Source organism: Tachypleus tridentatus, chromosome 11, assembly GCF_004210375.1.
Source record: "Tachypleus tridentatus isolate NWPU-2018 chromosome 11, ASM421037v1, whole genome shotgun sequence".
Lineage (NCBI taxonomy): Eukaryota > Metazoa > Arthropoda > Merostomata > Xiphosura > Limulidae > Tachypleus > Tachypleus tridentatus.
This window is the reverse complement of record NC_134835.1, coordinates 63,996,120-64,012,844: the sequence shown is the minus strand read 5'-3', so window position 1 is coordinate 64,012,844 and position 16,725 is coordinate 63,996,120. Positions and strand designations below refer to the sequence as shown.

The window sequence follows — 16,725 nt, the reverse complement described above, 5'->3', positions numbered from 1 at the left end:
AGTTTCATGTAACATTAAATATTTTATGATTCAAAAATTGTTTCAATACTGGGGATTAATGTGTTAAAATTGTATTTACTAAATTTTTTACACTGTCTGCAGTCTATTTCTCTGAAGAAGTTGCCATTTTGACACAATATAGTGGAACAGGAAAGGGAGGAACTCGAAATAATGACTTTTATTGTCAGTGATGCACATATTAGTTGTTAAATAACAATACGTATGTTTTTATTTTTATAAAGTTAACATGATATCTAGTTGTTTGGTACTAGTATTTTAACACAGATTTGTGGTACCATATTAAAAATGTACAAACAATAAGAATGACAAAATGTTTAATTATTTGATTATGTTTGGTTTTTATAATTATACTATAAAAAGTATGCTAAAAACTAGTTATCTTAAAACATTTTTTTAACTTTATTCAAAATAAATATAAGATTTCATACACAGATCAACAAAAAAAAATGAAAGAGCAAAGAAAAAAAGTCATAAATGACTTACTTAGGTTAAAAACAACCCCTCCCATTCTTCATTAAAATGGGAGTTGAATTCTGGTGTGTGTTCCTACACAATATAATGCACTACATCTGAAAACATATACTATTTGTTCAAGAATTATTCCAAATTATTTAGAGGATTCTTAGAAGTATGAAACTGGATTTTCAAAAATTAGCCCTTTGGTGAAGTAAGAAAAAAAATAAATAAGTGCTACATAGTTTCCCAATTATGTTCAACACAACTTAAAAAAAAAAAAGAGTATATAATAATACTAACAGTCAAAATATCAAATTATGGTGAAGAGAGAAAGTAATTATTTTTGCAAGTTTCTGAAACACATTCAACAAAATTACCTTACTTGTTCACTTAACAGTAATTTATTCAATGGAAGTTTCATAATATAGACAGTACGAAAATAACGAAAGCTAACAAATGAACAACACTACAAAACATACCAGACTTGTTAAACTAGGAACAATACCATGAAGTTACTAAAACAGTTGAAATCAAAATGCCAATTTTTTTCATCAGTATTGTTGGTTTATTTAGATTTCACAGATTTAGTATTTTTTACCAAGTGTTTAACTTTTAATATAATTTATAATAATTGATAAAGGATAATCAGCTTTTTACACAACCAGATTATTATGTAACTTTAGTAATTTTTACATGTCAAAAAAATAAATACAGTAAAACCTGTCTAAGATAAAATCGCATAGGACTGAGTAAAATTTCCAGCAGGTTTTCTGGCTTAGAGAGCGAACATGCATTTCCTTAATTATATATAATTTTTGAGCAGAACATTATACTTGCTTGACTCAAGGGAAGTAATACATTTGTGAATGCAGTTATTATACTGTTTATAGTATATTTAGAATAAGAACAAAAATAGACATTCAAAATATATGTAAGTAAACAAAATCTTAATCAAATTTATTTGAAGAAAGTCTCAAATTTAAACTGTTTCATTTTTTTAATTGGCTTTCTCATGCAGTTAAAAAAGAATGTCAATTCTACTGCCTTTTCATGAGGTTCATTTTCCCCCTTCATCTTTGCATACAATTTGATAACATTGTTATAACTTAACACTTGCAATGAAGTAGGAATTTCTATTTCCTCACTATCTTTTCCATTTTGTTCATCTTCTGAATTTCTCACACTGTTACCAACTTGTGATTCTATTATACATTTTAAATCAATTTCATCAGTTTCTGTTAAAACATTCTTGTCAACGTTCACAAAATCATTTGAATTAATCTTCTCGATCAGAGTTTGGATTTCACTAGAATCATCATAACAAACGACTTCTCCACAAACTCTACCATTATCAAGAATAAATCTACAGTTTCAAAAGCACTTTGTTACACATTCATCTTCTACACTTTTGATTGAATGACTTAAAAATGCAATTGCATCTAACACATCAATTTTCAGATGCTCTCTTACAGTCGTCCATGTTTGCAATAATATGTTGAAGCATCAATTTTTTGTATTTCAATTTTATACACTGTATAATTCTATTATCTAGTGGCTGTAGAACTGATGTTGTACATGGAGGCAGAAAGACTAAATAAACATTTGAAAGTTGAACTTTTAGGTGACAAGTTGCATTATTTAGGAAAAGTAGAATACTCCTATTTTCTTGTTCCATTCTTTTATTTAATTTGTTAAAAAATTCCTCTAATATAGCACTTGTCATCCACACTTAATTATTCGCTTTCCATTCCGTAGGAAGTTGATTCTTCCTTAAATTTTTGAAACAGTGTGGATTTTCACTTTTACCTATTACCTATGGTTTCCTTAGTTTTCCATCAGCAAGTGCAACCAAAAGTACAGTCAATCGTTCTTTCAAATAGCAACCTCCAGAATACTTTTCTTTTTTAATCTGCAACATTTTATTGGGAAGAACTCTGAAAAACAAAGCTGTTTCATCTGCATTTGCAATATCCTTTGGGTTGTAATGACAAATAATTTCTTTTAACTTTTCATGTCAGTTTTCCTTCTCCTAAAACTTTCCAACCACCCATTTGATGCAAAAAACCATCTAAATGAAGAATCTTTGCAGTTTCCTTTGCTTTTTCTTGCAGAATTTGACCAGATATAGGGAAATTCTTTGCTTTTGCTGGTGAAAACCACTCAAAAATGATGCAATTTAGCTCATGGTACTTAGTATCCTTTTCTTTTGACCAAACCAGTTTTGTTGCTCATTAAATATTTTTCCATTATTTTATCCTTTTCCTTAATAATGTTGTAAATCTGTGTCTTTGCACATTTGGAATGAGCAGTTAATTCTCAAATGCTCTTGTTTTCCCTCACAGATCATTTTAATGGCATAAAACTTTTCCTTGAGATTTAAGATTTCCAATTTCTTCTCCATGGGTCAGAAAAATAAAACATATTCAAAATGAAACTACTACTACATCATTTTATTATTATTTTCTTTTTTCCTACTTTTACTGGCAGACTAAAATTTAAATTATAAATATAATGTTTAGTGGCAAGGAACTTAATATCCTAATTTTTTATTGCAATTCTACTCAATTCCCTATCTTTTTAAAAAAAGTTACTAAGTGCTCTCATTTTACTTAGAAAAACTACTAAATACTAGATTTTTATAAATACATGCTTAAGTCCTATGTTTCATATAAAAATAAATTCATGAGTTATATTTATTCCAACATAATCCTTTAATGAAATAAAAATCATTTGACTATCCAATATAATTTATCCAAAACTTTATCAAATACCTTTATCCAACTGAATATCAGACACACCAACCCTAACTCTAAATTCATTAAAAGATTACAGGCATATTTAATAGCTTTTTTTAAAAAAAATGAGGTTTTTGTGGCTTTTTTTTTAAATGAGGGTATTAAGTAAATTTTTCCTGAATTTTAAAATTAGGGAAGATAGGAATTTATTTTTTTGCACTTAAAAGACAAATATATTTCTACAAATCATGAATCTAATTTAATTGCAAAAATAATGACGGCAGAAAAAAAGAACAGAATATATTTAGCCAATACTTTCTGTAACAAAATGTTTGAGAATTTATTAATATTTAAATAAATTATTAATTAAACAAGAATTCATTAATATTTAATCAAAAACATTTTTTCCACATTACTCAGGTTCTAATCCTACTTGTTGATAGATGAGGTAGGTGAAAGACAGTTTTAAGTCTGCATTATGCAGGTTCTTCCATGTATAGGGCCTTTTATAATAGAAATCTTAAGATAATGTTGCAAAATTTTGATATTTCTGGCTTGTAGAGGTTTCTGCCACATGTAGTTTCTGGCTTAGACAGGTTTTACTTCAAATACATATGTATTTCTGTTGTAATAATAGCATGCAAAAAATAAAATCTTTCACATTATATGGTGTACTTGAAGATCTATAATCATTACTTAAATATGATGTTTTATAAATTTTCTAAGTTATCCTAAAATGAAAAGTATACAGTAGTTACATTTTATTTTGATATATGTTATGTAATACATAAATACATATCACAGTTTATGTTTTTGTTTTACTTTCTTAATTTGTTGTACTTTGTTAAAATCTGGTTTTTCTCTTTGGTAAGGTTTCTCATAATTCTGACACATTATAACACTGTTAATGCTTTTTTAAGTTACAATGAAAGAGGTAATGTAGATGGAAAGTCCTTTCAGAGATGATACTTTAAATCATTTTATTATAGATTTTGAAGTATTTTATAGTTTGGATCTCAAAACCTAACTTTAATACCATTCATAAATGAAATCATATGCAACAAGTATTTAAAATATATGTATAATACAAAATGCTCTCACTTATTCTCAACTTTAAGATTTTAACAAATATTTTGTATTCACAGACAAATAAAAGCTTTTCATTCAGAGATCATATGCAACAAGTTTTTAAAATATATGTATAATACAAAATGCTCTCACTTATTCTGTACTTTAAGATTTTAACAAATATTTTGTATTCACAGACAAATAAAAACTTTTCATTCACATAATACAGAAGACCAGATGTGTATCTATTCTTGTTTATTGGTAATAAATCACAAAAAAGAAACAATTATAATTCATTTACTACTTTATAATTTTGGTGAAAACTGGTTCTATAACCAAACAATTATATATTTCTTTCAAAAAGATTACAAAATATCATGATAGGTTTAATGGGAAATCAAAATTGATATCTATGTTTAATTAAAACAGATCAACATGTCAGCAAGTATTAGATAATAAATACTGACAGTTACAAAAAGCAATAAACTAGTGATAAAATTTCTTCTATTTAGGTCCTTTAAGCATGCCTTAGTGCAGAGAGAAATCATACCTACTCTTATTTTAGTTTATAATGAATTCAACCAAAACATTTTGTTGAAACAAAAAATAACTACAAGAAATTGTGTTCCAAAAATAACTTTTAACAGCTGTTAACCTGTACATTCCAAATTATAAAAACAGTATATCAGATTTACGGCAACCATTTTATAAACCATGATAAACAAGGTTTTCAATTATATTTAATTTTTTATTAGATTACTATATATATCTAAGATTCCATTTTCACTAAAGAAATCAATTAATACAAACTTACCATTCTTCCACTAATGACTTTATTATGCCCTGTATATACACAATTTTGTTATAGTTTGCTCATAGCTCTAAACATTAACATATTCTTAGAGATATCTTTTAATTGTAAGGTTTCACCAGCTGATACGAAGATGATAGTTCCTCGACTTAGAGCAAGACTTCCTGATCCCAAAGTTGCATTTCTTGCTTGAGCTCCACCACTTAAAATCAACAGAATACTGCCACTGTCTATAACCTGTAACTCATAGGAAGAAGTACCAGCTGGGATCTGGAAATATAACAGTAAACATAAATTATTCTTTGAATATTTTAATTCTAAGTGACAGTGACATAACATTTCCTAATTAAATTATAAGGTAGAAATTAATCAGATTACTGTAAAATAATGGTGAATTTAATTATAGAATAAAACATACAAACATATCTACATATATTTTCAAGACTGGCTACTAGCCACTTTCTTTAGCAAAGTCACTCTTGAATGCTATGGTGAATTGAAACAAACAAAATAGACTGGATACACTCATGGTTAGAAAAGAGGTCTGTTGCATGAAACTCCAATGATTGCCTTGCTGTGCCATAGGAAATGCTGAATTATTTAATTAAACTGTGTTGTTCCATAATTCCAGATGTACCAAAAACTTAAGGGGAATTGGAGTTCTGCATGATTCACCCAAATATATATAGTCACTGAAAAATCAAATGTATGTGCGTGCATGTGTATGAAACTAAATGAAACCAGATAAAAGTAAATGTTGATGTCAAGTAAATGGTTGCTTGTTTATTGGTGCGAGACAACTAGGCTATCTGTGCCCAAGTGAATGGAGAAGACCAGAAAAAAATAAACAACTTGATAGAAAAAAGAATGGAGACAAAGGAAGGTGACCTGAACAATTACACATGAAGGCAAAAGATGATGATAACTAGTAATCAGAGATATAAAGAAAAGAATCCTGCTTATCCACATGTGGCCATCCAGAATCTATGACCAAGGAACCTTACACAGAACCTTACGTTTTCAATTTAAAATATCTTCAAGAAAAGATTATTTGAGCTAGGTTTCAAATCTCCAAATGTCTTCAGAACTACAAAGACATAAGAAAAAAACATGGAAAAATGTTGTATATGATTTCAACTTTAGACTTCATAATTCATGCATAGGTGACAGGATTAAGAGGATACCGTGCAATGGGTGATAATAATACCCTATTTTGAAAAACAGAATGATCATGTCAGTGGAGCTGTTCAACCAACAACAGGTGGTATCTAAAACTGTACACATCAGGTTCTCAGCAGGAAGAGCCTTAATGCCTCAAATCACCAAAGATTAACAGTAATTCCCATCTCCTTTATCCAAGTTAGTGCATGAGCATGTAGTCTGGGGCAAACATATTTGTTTCATAAAAATGTGCTGTGATTGATACCTACAAGTGGTCCTGTGGAACACCCCATTGAAATGGGGTATGGAATCTCATTTTGTGACATGTTAGGATAGTGTATGTCAATATATAGAGGAAACATTGATGGAGTCAATCAACCAATACTTTCCAGCACCTAAAATTATATATCAGGTTTGCAGTAGAAAAGGCATCAACATCAGTTACAAATAAACAGTTACAGCAATGATAATGTACCCCAAGTGAAGATGGGACCATGCAGCTAGGGACGCGTTAATGTGAAGTATCTGATAGGGAGAAAACATGGGAAAAAAGCAATGAGGTAAATTCACTGGTAACTTCAACCTAGAAGAATATTGGGCAAATATTTCATGGGAGAGTTGAAGATTTCATGGAAGAAAACGAAAGGATTCAAGAACTGATGAAGGAAGGAAAATGTGTCATAAAAAAGTCAGAGAATCATGAACAGGCAAAGGAGGTATGTAGGATTGGAACAGTCATAAATGTAGGAAAAAAATGTAAGGGAAAAATACCCTTTTGAACAGCCAAAGTTGTGGGAATAGAGGAATGATTATGAAAAAGGAGAGCTTAGAAATTAAGAAAAAATTAATGAATATCAATCACAAACACTTCCAACAACAACAACCACATGCTATTAAGAGCAGGAACAGGGAATTCGAGAAAAGGTGAATTAAAAATACAAAGATAAAAGGTTCACTGAAGGATGAGAAAGAGCAAAGAGAAGCACACGACAGGAATTATTGGATGAATGGAAGGAATCAAAAACATATATAAGACTGACAACTGGAAAACACAAGCAAAGTTGTTAAACCAAAAAGTGGTGAAAGGCAACACCCTCTAGCCAATAACAGAGGAATTCAAAAGGCCTTGTTAAAAAAAAAAAACAAGGTAAAAAGGACAATACTGATGAACTGTAGGACACATTAAACACAGTAAAAGTACCTTGTACCTAGATAAGCTACCACAAAAGAAAAATGAAGAGGGAAAATGAAAGAAGTTACTCACAAAAGGTTGACCCCTCAGGCAAGGAACCAAACAAAGCTACACATGCAAAGAGAGTACCGGTATGGACAGATGACACACTCCAGAGTGTGACTGACAGAAGAACATTGAAGAGAAAGGGAAATGACACAAAAAATTAGCACAGCAGTGAAAATCGTGTGAGCCAGCCAATATGGAGCCGCCAGCAGAACACTACATGGAATGGTCAAAAGTAGCGAGGCATGTGGGAGTAGACAAATAGGAGGATATGCATATAGGTATCAACCCAACCAATCCTGACTTACAGTACAACTCTCTCACCAGTGGATGAGGAACTGGAGACCAAAATCTTTAAAGTGGCATACTTAGAAAAGTTATAAAAATATTCAACTCCGAGATGCCCCACAGAGCACACAAAAAGAGATAGATTTGAAGAAACTCTATAAAGAAGTGTTTGTCAAGATGGGATAACCAATCCTGAACCAGATATAGGGCACCCAGATTATGACATGTAAATGAAGTGATGTGATAACTGTGGGCCCAACATATAAAATCCAGTGTCTGCAAACAAAAGTCTGCCCACCAAGTGCCCCTTGTTCAGTAATATACAAGACAATCATAGGAACATCAGAGTGAATCATCACCAAGCAGCCCCAACAAGCCTGCAAGGAAGTGAAGGAAATTCCAATGAACAGCAAGTTAGTTGCAGGTTAATATGCAGAATTGAGAGCGATTATCAAAGCTAGTGTCAAGTGAAAATTTGTATAAGATGAGACAGCTTTTTGTATGAGGAAGTGTAATATCATATCAGAAATATGCATTATCGTATATTTCTCAATGATTGTATGATAGTCGACAACTTTTTGAAGATGTTTTCAACCCACATATCTATCAGGTTATAAGAATTTTAAGCTGGACATACAATAGTCACCTCTTTAAGAAGTTAGTAAAATAGGTGGTTGATTAAAATTATGTTACACACAGTTAGTTTTTTTTAACTTTTCATGCAAAACTATGAAATGGACATCTGCAAATAGTCATTCCTAATTCTCCACAGGAAATGCAGCTTGTCAGCAGTGTCCACCACCATCTCTGGAGCTACTCTCTTTTCATCAAATGGTAGAAATTGATTGTCACTCTTATAATTCAACCACAGCTCTAAAATTCTGAGCTCATTTCCATGGGAATAGGACACAAACCATAAACTCTTGGATATTCAATCCAAGTACACTAACCATCAAATAATGTAATCCATTGATTCCAGCAGTTATGAACAGATCATTGCAAACATTGTGTTTAAAGTATTAATAACCAACAAGAGAATAAAAGTATTGAGGTCTTTGCATACTTCATTCTTTATTTACTACATCAAAGAGCAAAAAAAATAAAGGACAACAGAAGCCAAACAACATGTGCCAGAACTAATATGTGTTTATATAAGCTAAAGAATTCTTTTTCACCAGAGATGAAACTGAAAAGAAAATCTGTGATATACAGGCCCAATGCCTTCTTTGATTAGCTGTACCCAAGTAAAATGATGATATAAAACAGACTGAAAACCCTATTGATATATGTATTTAATTACTTAACAAATGTACATTTAATATAAGGCATACAGTCCATATTTAATATGAAGAAAAATTACTCAAATAATGTCCTTCTACTTTGGGCTCATATGGTAATAATTTTTTAAAATATTGGGATAATAATATTCCATAGAAATTAAGCAAATCAACAAAAAGAATAAACTTATACAAGATCTTTTTCATAACAGAAGTACAACATGTTAGTAGTAACACAGTATTACCTGTATTTTACTAACAGCAAACTCAGGAACAGGAGGATTATAAGTTACAACAAATTTGTCACATGGATCATTAACTGAAGGGAACAAAGTGTCCTTGACTGACCGACTCTGGTAGGTCAACATTTCACATAATGTTTTCACATCCTTAAACTTCGGTGTTAAGCCAGCCCTCACAACATTGTCTGAGCATGCCATACATTCCACACAATCTGTAAAAATTTATCAGTAGCATCTAACATCTTGCAAAAACTTTAAAATCAAGTATCCTTCTTACATATTGTAGTTAAACAAGAAACTATCAAGAAATTGTAAACCCACACAATATCCCTTTACTTCTTCAGGTAAAGAAAATAATGTAAAACTTTGTAATTTAGTACCTCGGCAAAAAGTTAACATATTAACATAAAATTTTAATAATCAAGGTAAAAAATACATAAGTGTTTCTGAAAAAAAAACAAACCTATACAACTGAACAATATAAACGATTTATATTGTGAATGTTAATTAACATAAATATCAACCTAAAATTTTCAATAAAAAGTAGCTCAAGAGCAAAAACAAACAAATCTAATAAAGTTTTCAAATAATATTTGATGAATAAGCAAAAGCTGTTTAGTTTAGCACAAATTTACACAATTGATTATCTGTGCTCTATCCACCAAAGGGATCTGAACCTCCAGTTTGGGACTGTAAACCTATAAACTTACCACTGACTCACTGGAGGATTAAGCAAAAATAACGAGAAACTGAGAAAACGGAACATGTACAGTCCAAATCTTACCACCAGCTAAATAGGCATGAGGTTCATTAGCTGCCAAAAACATTGCTTCTCCAGGTTCAAGCACAATATAATTAAAAAAGAAAACTCCAAAACAGCCAATGTCTCCAGGAAACTGGGAATGGACACGAAGAAGCAATGATCTCAACTTTTGGTCAAGTTTGTCTTCCTGTTTGGCTAAAGAAAGAGAAAAACTAAACTTTTAAACCTATAACAATTTTAAAATTATTTAATCTTCTTGGGAATAATACATAACTGCATTATTAACTGACACATAATGAGTACCACATTTTGAACAGGAATTTCTTAAGACTTACAGATACCTTAGGTTTATTCCATAAAACAATATGAAATACAATTAATGATAAAACTCATAGTAAAGTTCATTAGCTATAATTTCTTACTTTGAATTCTAATTAATTAAATGTTTACCGATTTATTAAGATTCTATTATATATAAACACAAATAAAAACAATCTAAAGTTCTTTTTTATGATTTTGCCAGTGATCTCCCCTTAGCATTAAGGATATTAAAAATACTTCAACATCAAAGACTAGGCAAACTTATCACACAAAATTAAATAAAAGAAACAACAAATAAATATATTAAAAAGTAAAAAAGTATCTGAAACCAAAAACAATGAACTAGTTTCTGAACAACATTATGATATATATATATATGAAAATGTACAATGTTCTCAGAATTTTCATTAATGCATAGCAATGTTGAGCTGTACAAATGCTGCACCGGATGGAATTCCACACATTACACTTGTATGAATTAGTGGAAAAATCTATGAAAATTAAAATTTGGTATTAAAAAAGCATTATTAATATGAAACAAACATTTCTTTAGGTAACTAGATATTTAGGCTGGTCTTTTCTGCATTATATTGTGCTTAGTTAAAATCATGTTCCTTACTACGAGCATTTTGGTTTTTCAACTATGCTTCAAAAGTATTATTTTTATAGAATGTTATTTTTTTGTTTTGGTGTTAAAAAAAGATAAATTTATATTTTGAAAAACACTTATTTTGAATACAAAAACTACAATATTCCTTGTAATCCAACCATACTTTTATCTTAAAACTTTGTACTTATTAAACTAACAGCAGTATTATAAGGAACTTGCACAAACAGGACATAACTGATTAGTATACCATCATGTTGTGAGGACTTTACTTTTTGCCTGTCCTCAAACTTTTAAAGTTTGTTGGTGATTTAGTGTTTATGTTTATTTTCCACATTTTATTAATTTTAGATCAGCTATCTGTTTAAAAGAAAGACTAATACCTTATTTACACATTTATGACAATCTCACAAAATTATTTAAAATGAAATTCTAATCAGTCAATTAGAGACCATAGTCTTTGCTTCAACTGCTTCTATTTTTTTGCCATGAGATTTTGTAACAAAAAACACATGAATAAGGATATATAATGTTTGAATACCGACCCATGTTTTAAGTTCTGTTCATAAATTACTGTATTACTTCAAATTTAAAACACACCTTTTTTCACATTTTTATAAACTGAAAATTAAGGTGCTTCTTAAATTCGAGGTTTTATTTTTCCCTATTTGAAAGTCTTGAAAACATCATTTACCTTAAACAACAAATATTTCCAAAAACATCCAACATTAACAAACAGACTGTACTATATTTCAAAAAGAACTTAACTTAGAAAGACTAAAAAAAACAAAAAACATCAAATTTGCCAATTTCAGCACTTCTAGCAGTGTAGTTGAATATCACTGTTCTTATTCTTTGTCTGGCTTTCCTGTTTGTTCAGACGCTATTTTATTCTATTTTTTTATTTTTATTATGTTTTTTACCCATGGAAAAGCATTTTACAGCCAATGCTGAATTTAAAAGAAAATACAATTTAACTGTCTTTCTAACTATAGCATATTTAACTAAGAAAAACTAAGTGCTACCAGGGATCAAGCAGTCAATAATACTACAAGCAGATACAACCACCAGATGATGAAAACCATGCAACAATTTCAAAATAACTGTTGGTGAATTACAGCATAAAATGAGCTCTTACTAATGACAATATATATGTATATGTAGCAACTATATTTGGAGTTATCAAGCTCAAGCAAAAGTATACAAGGTGGGCATGGCATGCATTAAGAGTTGACAAAACATATTACCTATTTCTACTGCATTTAGCAACAGAATTTTGAAACTTGTATGTGACTAGGGAAAGTAACCATAGTTAATTGTCTAGACACACATTTACAGTATTGGTATTATACGAGCCAAAGTAGTGTAAAAGTTGAGATTTTTTTATAGAATATGAATCATGAGGTGATACAAAACTGAAGTTTGAGTATTTTTTCTTAAGGTTTCTTGAAACAAAGGAATTAAATCTTAGATAACATAAAACTTTGAATCATAACATACATTTGAATGTTAGTTTCATTCACATACATTATTAAATGTGTATCGTTAAATATTTAATGTAATACAGTGACTTGTGCAAAAAAAATGTTAAGATACCTGTCACAAAAGGGTTAAAAAGATTGTGGAAGAAATGGCAAATGCAAAAATAAGAGTTCATGTTATGTTAGTTCTCCAAAACAAAAATTTAAAAATGCCAACAACCAATATTTTAAAATATTTATAAGTATGAAAAATACTTCTCATTTTCTTATTATTATTAATGTAAAATCAAATAAGTATGCTATATAAACTTACACTAAACCTTGAAGGCAGGAAATTATAAAAAAAACAACAAACACTTGTACTAACTATCTTGAAGTCGCTTAATAAGTGAATGCAGATGTTTCTTAAATGATTCTTCAGGACATGTCATCAAAGATGTAAAACAATTTTTCAAAGTTTGTCGACTTTCTGCTGATATTAACTCTGCTGCTACTTCTCCCACAACAGCCTTCAGCTCTGGAACAACTAAAAACAGAAAGTAAAAAAAAACAAAGAAGGTCCATATATTCACACAAATTTATGTGTGTAGAAAAATTACATATATAATTAAGTTTAGATGTTTCAAATCAGAATTCTAACAATGCAATATCCACTATGTTCCTACTATTTTTATCTTGGGTTGGGTTTAGGAAACAAAGATTTCAGTTTATTATGAGTATAAAAAGAAACAAGGCAATTTCTGCAATTTTATCTCTTGCCCATAAAATCATTTGCATTTTAACAAATTTGATAGCTAGCCAACAGTAACTGGCAAATGGCAGAAAAGCACAAATTACAAACAATTCTCATCTGTGACAAACAAAAAATATAGATTTCTTATTTAAAACAAATATTTCACTAAACACTGGATGTACTTACCTTCAAAGAACATTTTAATTTCACTTAAAGGCCGAAATCCACAAAGAGCCTCAAATGGAGTTAATGCAATTGTCATCTCTGGCTTATGATTAGGGTCAGGATATTTGTCTGGCATTAACTGATGAAGCCGTTCAGCATGTTCCTGGTGAAAATACATAAAGTAATTTATTTCAAAATTTTAACAGGCAAATAGCAAAATGGTTAGCTTTTCATTTCTCATTTGCTTACTGCAATATGCCTTCAACAAAAGATATAATTTTCCTAAATGAAAATGTATTTCTGAAAGATACTTCTCTCCACTCATGAGATTAACATTTTTTTTGTGCTGCCCTTTATCTATGAAGTTTTTTCTGAATGCATGCCAAAAGCCTTCATCATCCCTTTGTTGGAATATAAAGGTCCAAAACGTCTCTCATGCAAATCCTTATACACCACTTCTCCATCAATAAGAGAATAATATTATGTGATGTACATGATTCTCTCTATGCTCCACTACCAATCTATCACTTTGAAGTTTGGCAGAAGACGAATGACTGGAAATGTGTGGGAAGAAATAATATCTGATATGGTACTCTCCTTTCAACTCACAAGATTAGTGAGAATCACACACTGAAATGGAGGAGGGACTGGTATGCAGGAAACACAGGATTATCCATCAAAAGGACACCCCTTAAAGAGAGGAACAGATCAAATGATCTGAGGAGTGTTGCCAAACTACATCTGAGCCAGGTATCTCTTTGCTACGAAAAAAGAGAAATGGTCAGGAGGACCAGACATGGTTAAACATGTAGAGAACATATCTACATGGGAGAGGATGATGTAAGAAACAGACAGAAAAATACAGAATTATTCAATCCCACAATGAAAAGTGATAATAGATAATGTGTCCCATGGTGTAGAGTGGCTAGGGCACAACAGACCACACTTGGTAAGTCAACTACATCTAAAACTTTACTCACTGGATACAGACATTCTTGCAAGGGTAGAATGATGATCATACCATCTTCACCTTGAATCCCAGAGTCTAGAAGAGACCTATCAGGAGACTCCAGGAAAGCACAGGGTAGCCTAATGCCTGGTTTGTGGGAATGTGTCATCAAGAATACAACTTCTAGATCATGAAATAAGAATGAAATGACCCCGGTCATTGAAAGCCCTGTAACAATGAGGAAAGACTTAGGACAGAAGCAGAAACATCCCATGACAACCTTCTGCAACCCACAACACAGAATACACATTGAGATGGTGAGGTGGACAATCAGAAACCAGTGTGAGAACTTACATGATTGGTTTATTCAATCTTTAAAACCTTCATCAGCTGGGTACTGACATCAATGAAAGGGTAGGAAGAAGGCACTCAATCAAAGAGGTAAACTGCATTTGGGTGACTCAATCTGGGCAAATCACCTATCTCATAACTCCCTTTACATTAGCAGAATACCATTACCCTAATCTGAACTGAATGGTTAAAGCCATCCTATGGAACCTATTCAGTAGGTAGCCTCCAAGATCAAGCACCCCAGCATTTTGTAAATGGTAAGGAAACCCTTACTCCACTGCATGAAAGAGAGAAAAATGCACATTGGCAAGTCTGGAGAAACAGTAATACCTGAGACAGTGCAATGAGCAATCACAAAACCCCAGTTTTAAAAGAAGAACACATCAATTTATTCAATTGAGGCATGGCAGTGATGGGCAGCAATCCTTTTCTGCTTTAAAAATGCTGTTCATTGGTGGTGTGGTTTGGAATGAGCATACTGATACGCAACTATCATGAAACATTTACACACTAGTAACTGATAAAGACATGGAACACAAGAGAGAAGGTAAGGTAATAAATTTGATGTAAGAAAATGTGGATGAAATCATGTTGGGAAGGAGACAAGGAGGAAGAAGCCAACTGGATCAAATGTTGAACCCACTCGTCAGAGTGAACAGGGAAAACTAAAGAAAGAGGAAGATTGCCAAGAGATAAAAAGACAGGAATAATGACCCTGGAAAGAAGTGTTAAAACCGATATAACAATAAGGGCATGGACAGGATAAGGGTAAAGATGAGAAATAAGATTAGAGGCAGATAGAGGGAAATAAGGACTGACCTTCTCAAGCTGTAGGGGTCTGAGAAAGGAAATCACAATACAGATAAATGATAATGTAGGAGGAGTGGAACAAGGTCATGGTAGCTTCAGGGGTTAAAATATCTAACCTACAATGTCTGCAGGCCAGGAAGAGGAGGAAATACACACCTTCAAAGAGAAGTTAAACAGGGAACTAATAAGAAGAGGTTCAAACAGAAGTAAAGTGAGGGCATGAGGGACCATATTAATGTCCTAGTCTAGGAGTGAACAAAGTCAGAAGGAATGAATCAATATGGAAATAACAGGAGAAGCAAAAACCCTGCAAAAATAGGAAAAATGGAGGTGTGTGAGAATCCTGCTCAAAACCATGAAGTAGTGAGGAGACCAAAAAGCTATGTAAGAAACTTGGATATATGCAGCTGTAGGGTGAAAAGCTTGAAAAGCCCGAGACAAAGCCCAAAATTTAAAAATATTCCACTTCCTCAGATAAAGACCCAAACAGCAAGGTGCTAAAAGGGTACACCACCCCACAATGGGCAAAATAGAAGGATTAACACCCATTCAACCTTCATGGAGCAGGTATGACAACTTGTTGAGTGAGGAGGTCAACTATTGGCTCAGATAGACACTGGCATGACCAAGTATTTCAAGGAGGAGGAGGAAGGAAATGGGAAAGAGGTGAAAAATGTGAGATGAAACCCTTTAATACAACACCATGAGCCCAAATACCAGAGAGGAAAGAGCTACTCTGATGAACTAAATTCACCAGTTCCAAACTCACCAGGCAATTACTAGAACCATTGCCTTCATACTGTGTATTTCTAAGAAAATCAGCAAACTATTGTCTATTGATAAGCTGGGACAGGCAAAGCTGTGAAGTGTACAGGTAAGAGATGGGGCATTTGCGCTATGCCCAGGACCCAAGGGGTACTCAGTAATAAAGATGGATTACTGTTAGACAAAAGCCATTCACAACTCCAAGGATACCATAACAGTGCAACACTCAAAATACACAAATGGGACCATAAGAAAGTTTCGTATACATTGAACCTGGTTATGATTCTGTAAGAATAATTTCACAACCAAAAGTCCTAGAGAGAAGCAAATCACATGTGTAGGGCCAAAACCAAAGACAACATGTGGTCTACATTGAAATGGAAGAGGATGTCTTCAAAACATCCCATAGGGGTCCTATAAAGAGCCTCAGACAGGAAAATGGGGCATACATTGGACAAACAGGAAAAGTTGGACTCATCTCTCC

The 16,725-nt window shown here is 31.8% G+C and overlaps 1 protein-coding gene across 6 annotated transcripts in view; it reads right to left on the bottom strand.

The window, feature by feature from the left end:
* Positions 1-396: 396 nt before the first annotated feature.
* Positions 397-16,725, bottom strand: part of Mpi (mannose phosphate isomerase) — a 41,167-nt gene continuing 24,838 nt past the window's right edge. For 4 of the 6 annotated variants that reach the window (XM_076467572.1, XM_076467571.1, XM_076467573.1 and 1 more), the window contains 5 exons: positions 13,388-13,529; positions 12,836-12,994; positions 10,081-10,254; positions 9,300-9,508; positions 397-5,361 (listed from right to left, as the gene is read on the bottom strand). In XM_076467572.1, coding sequence (XP_076323687.1) covers positions 5,143-5,361; positions 9,300-9,508; positions 10,081-10,254; positions 12,836-12,994; positions 13,388-13,529 — 903 coding nt within the window. In that variant the 3' untranslated portion in view covers positions 397-5,142. The remainder of the gene's footprint in view (positions 5,362-9,299; positions 9,509-10,080; positions 10,255-12,835; positions 12,995-13,387; positions 13,530-16,725) is intronic. The other 2 variants (XM_076467570.1, XM_076467574.1) reach the window with 2 other exon arrangements.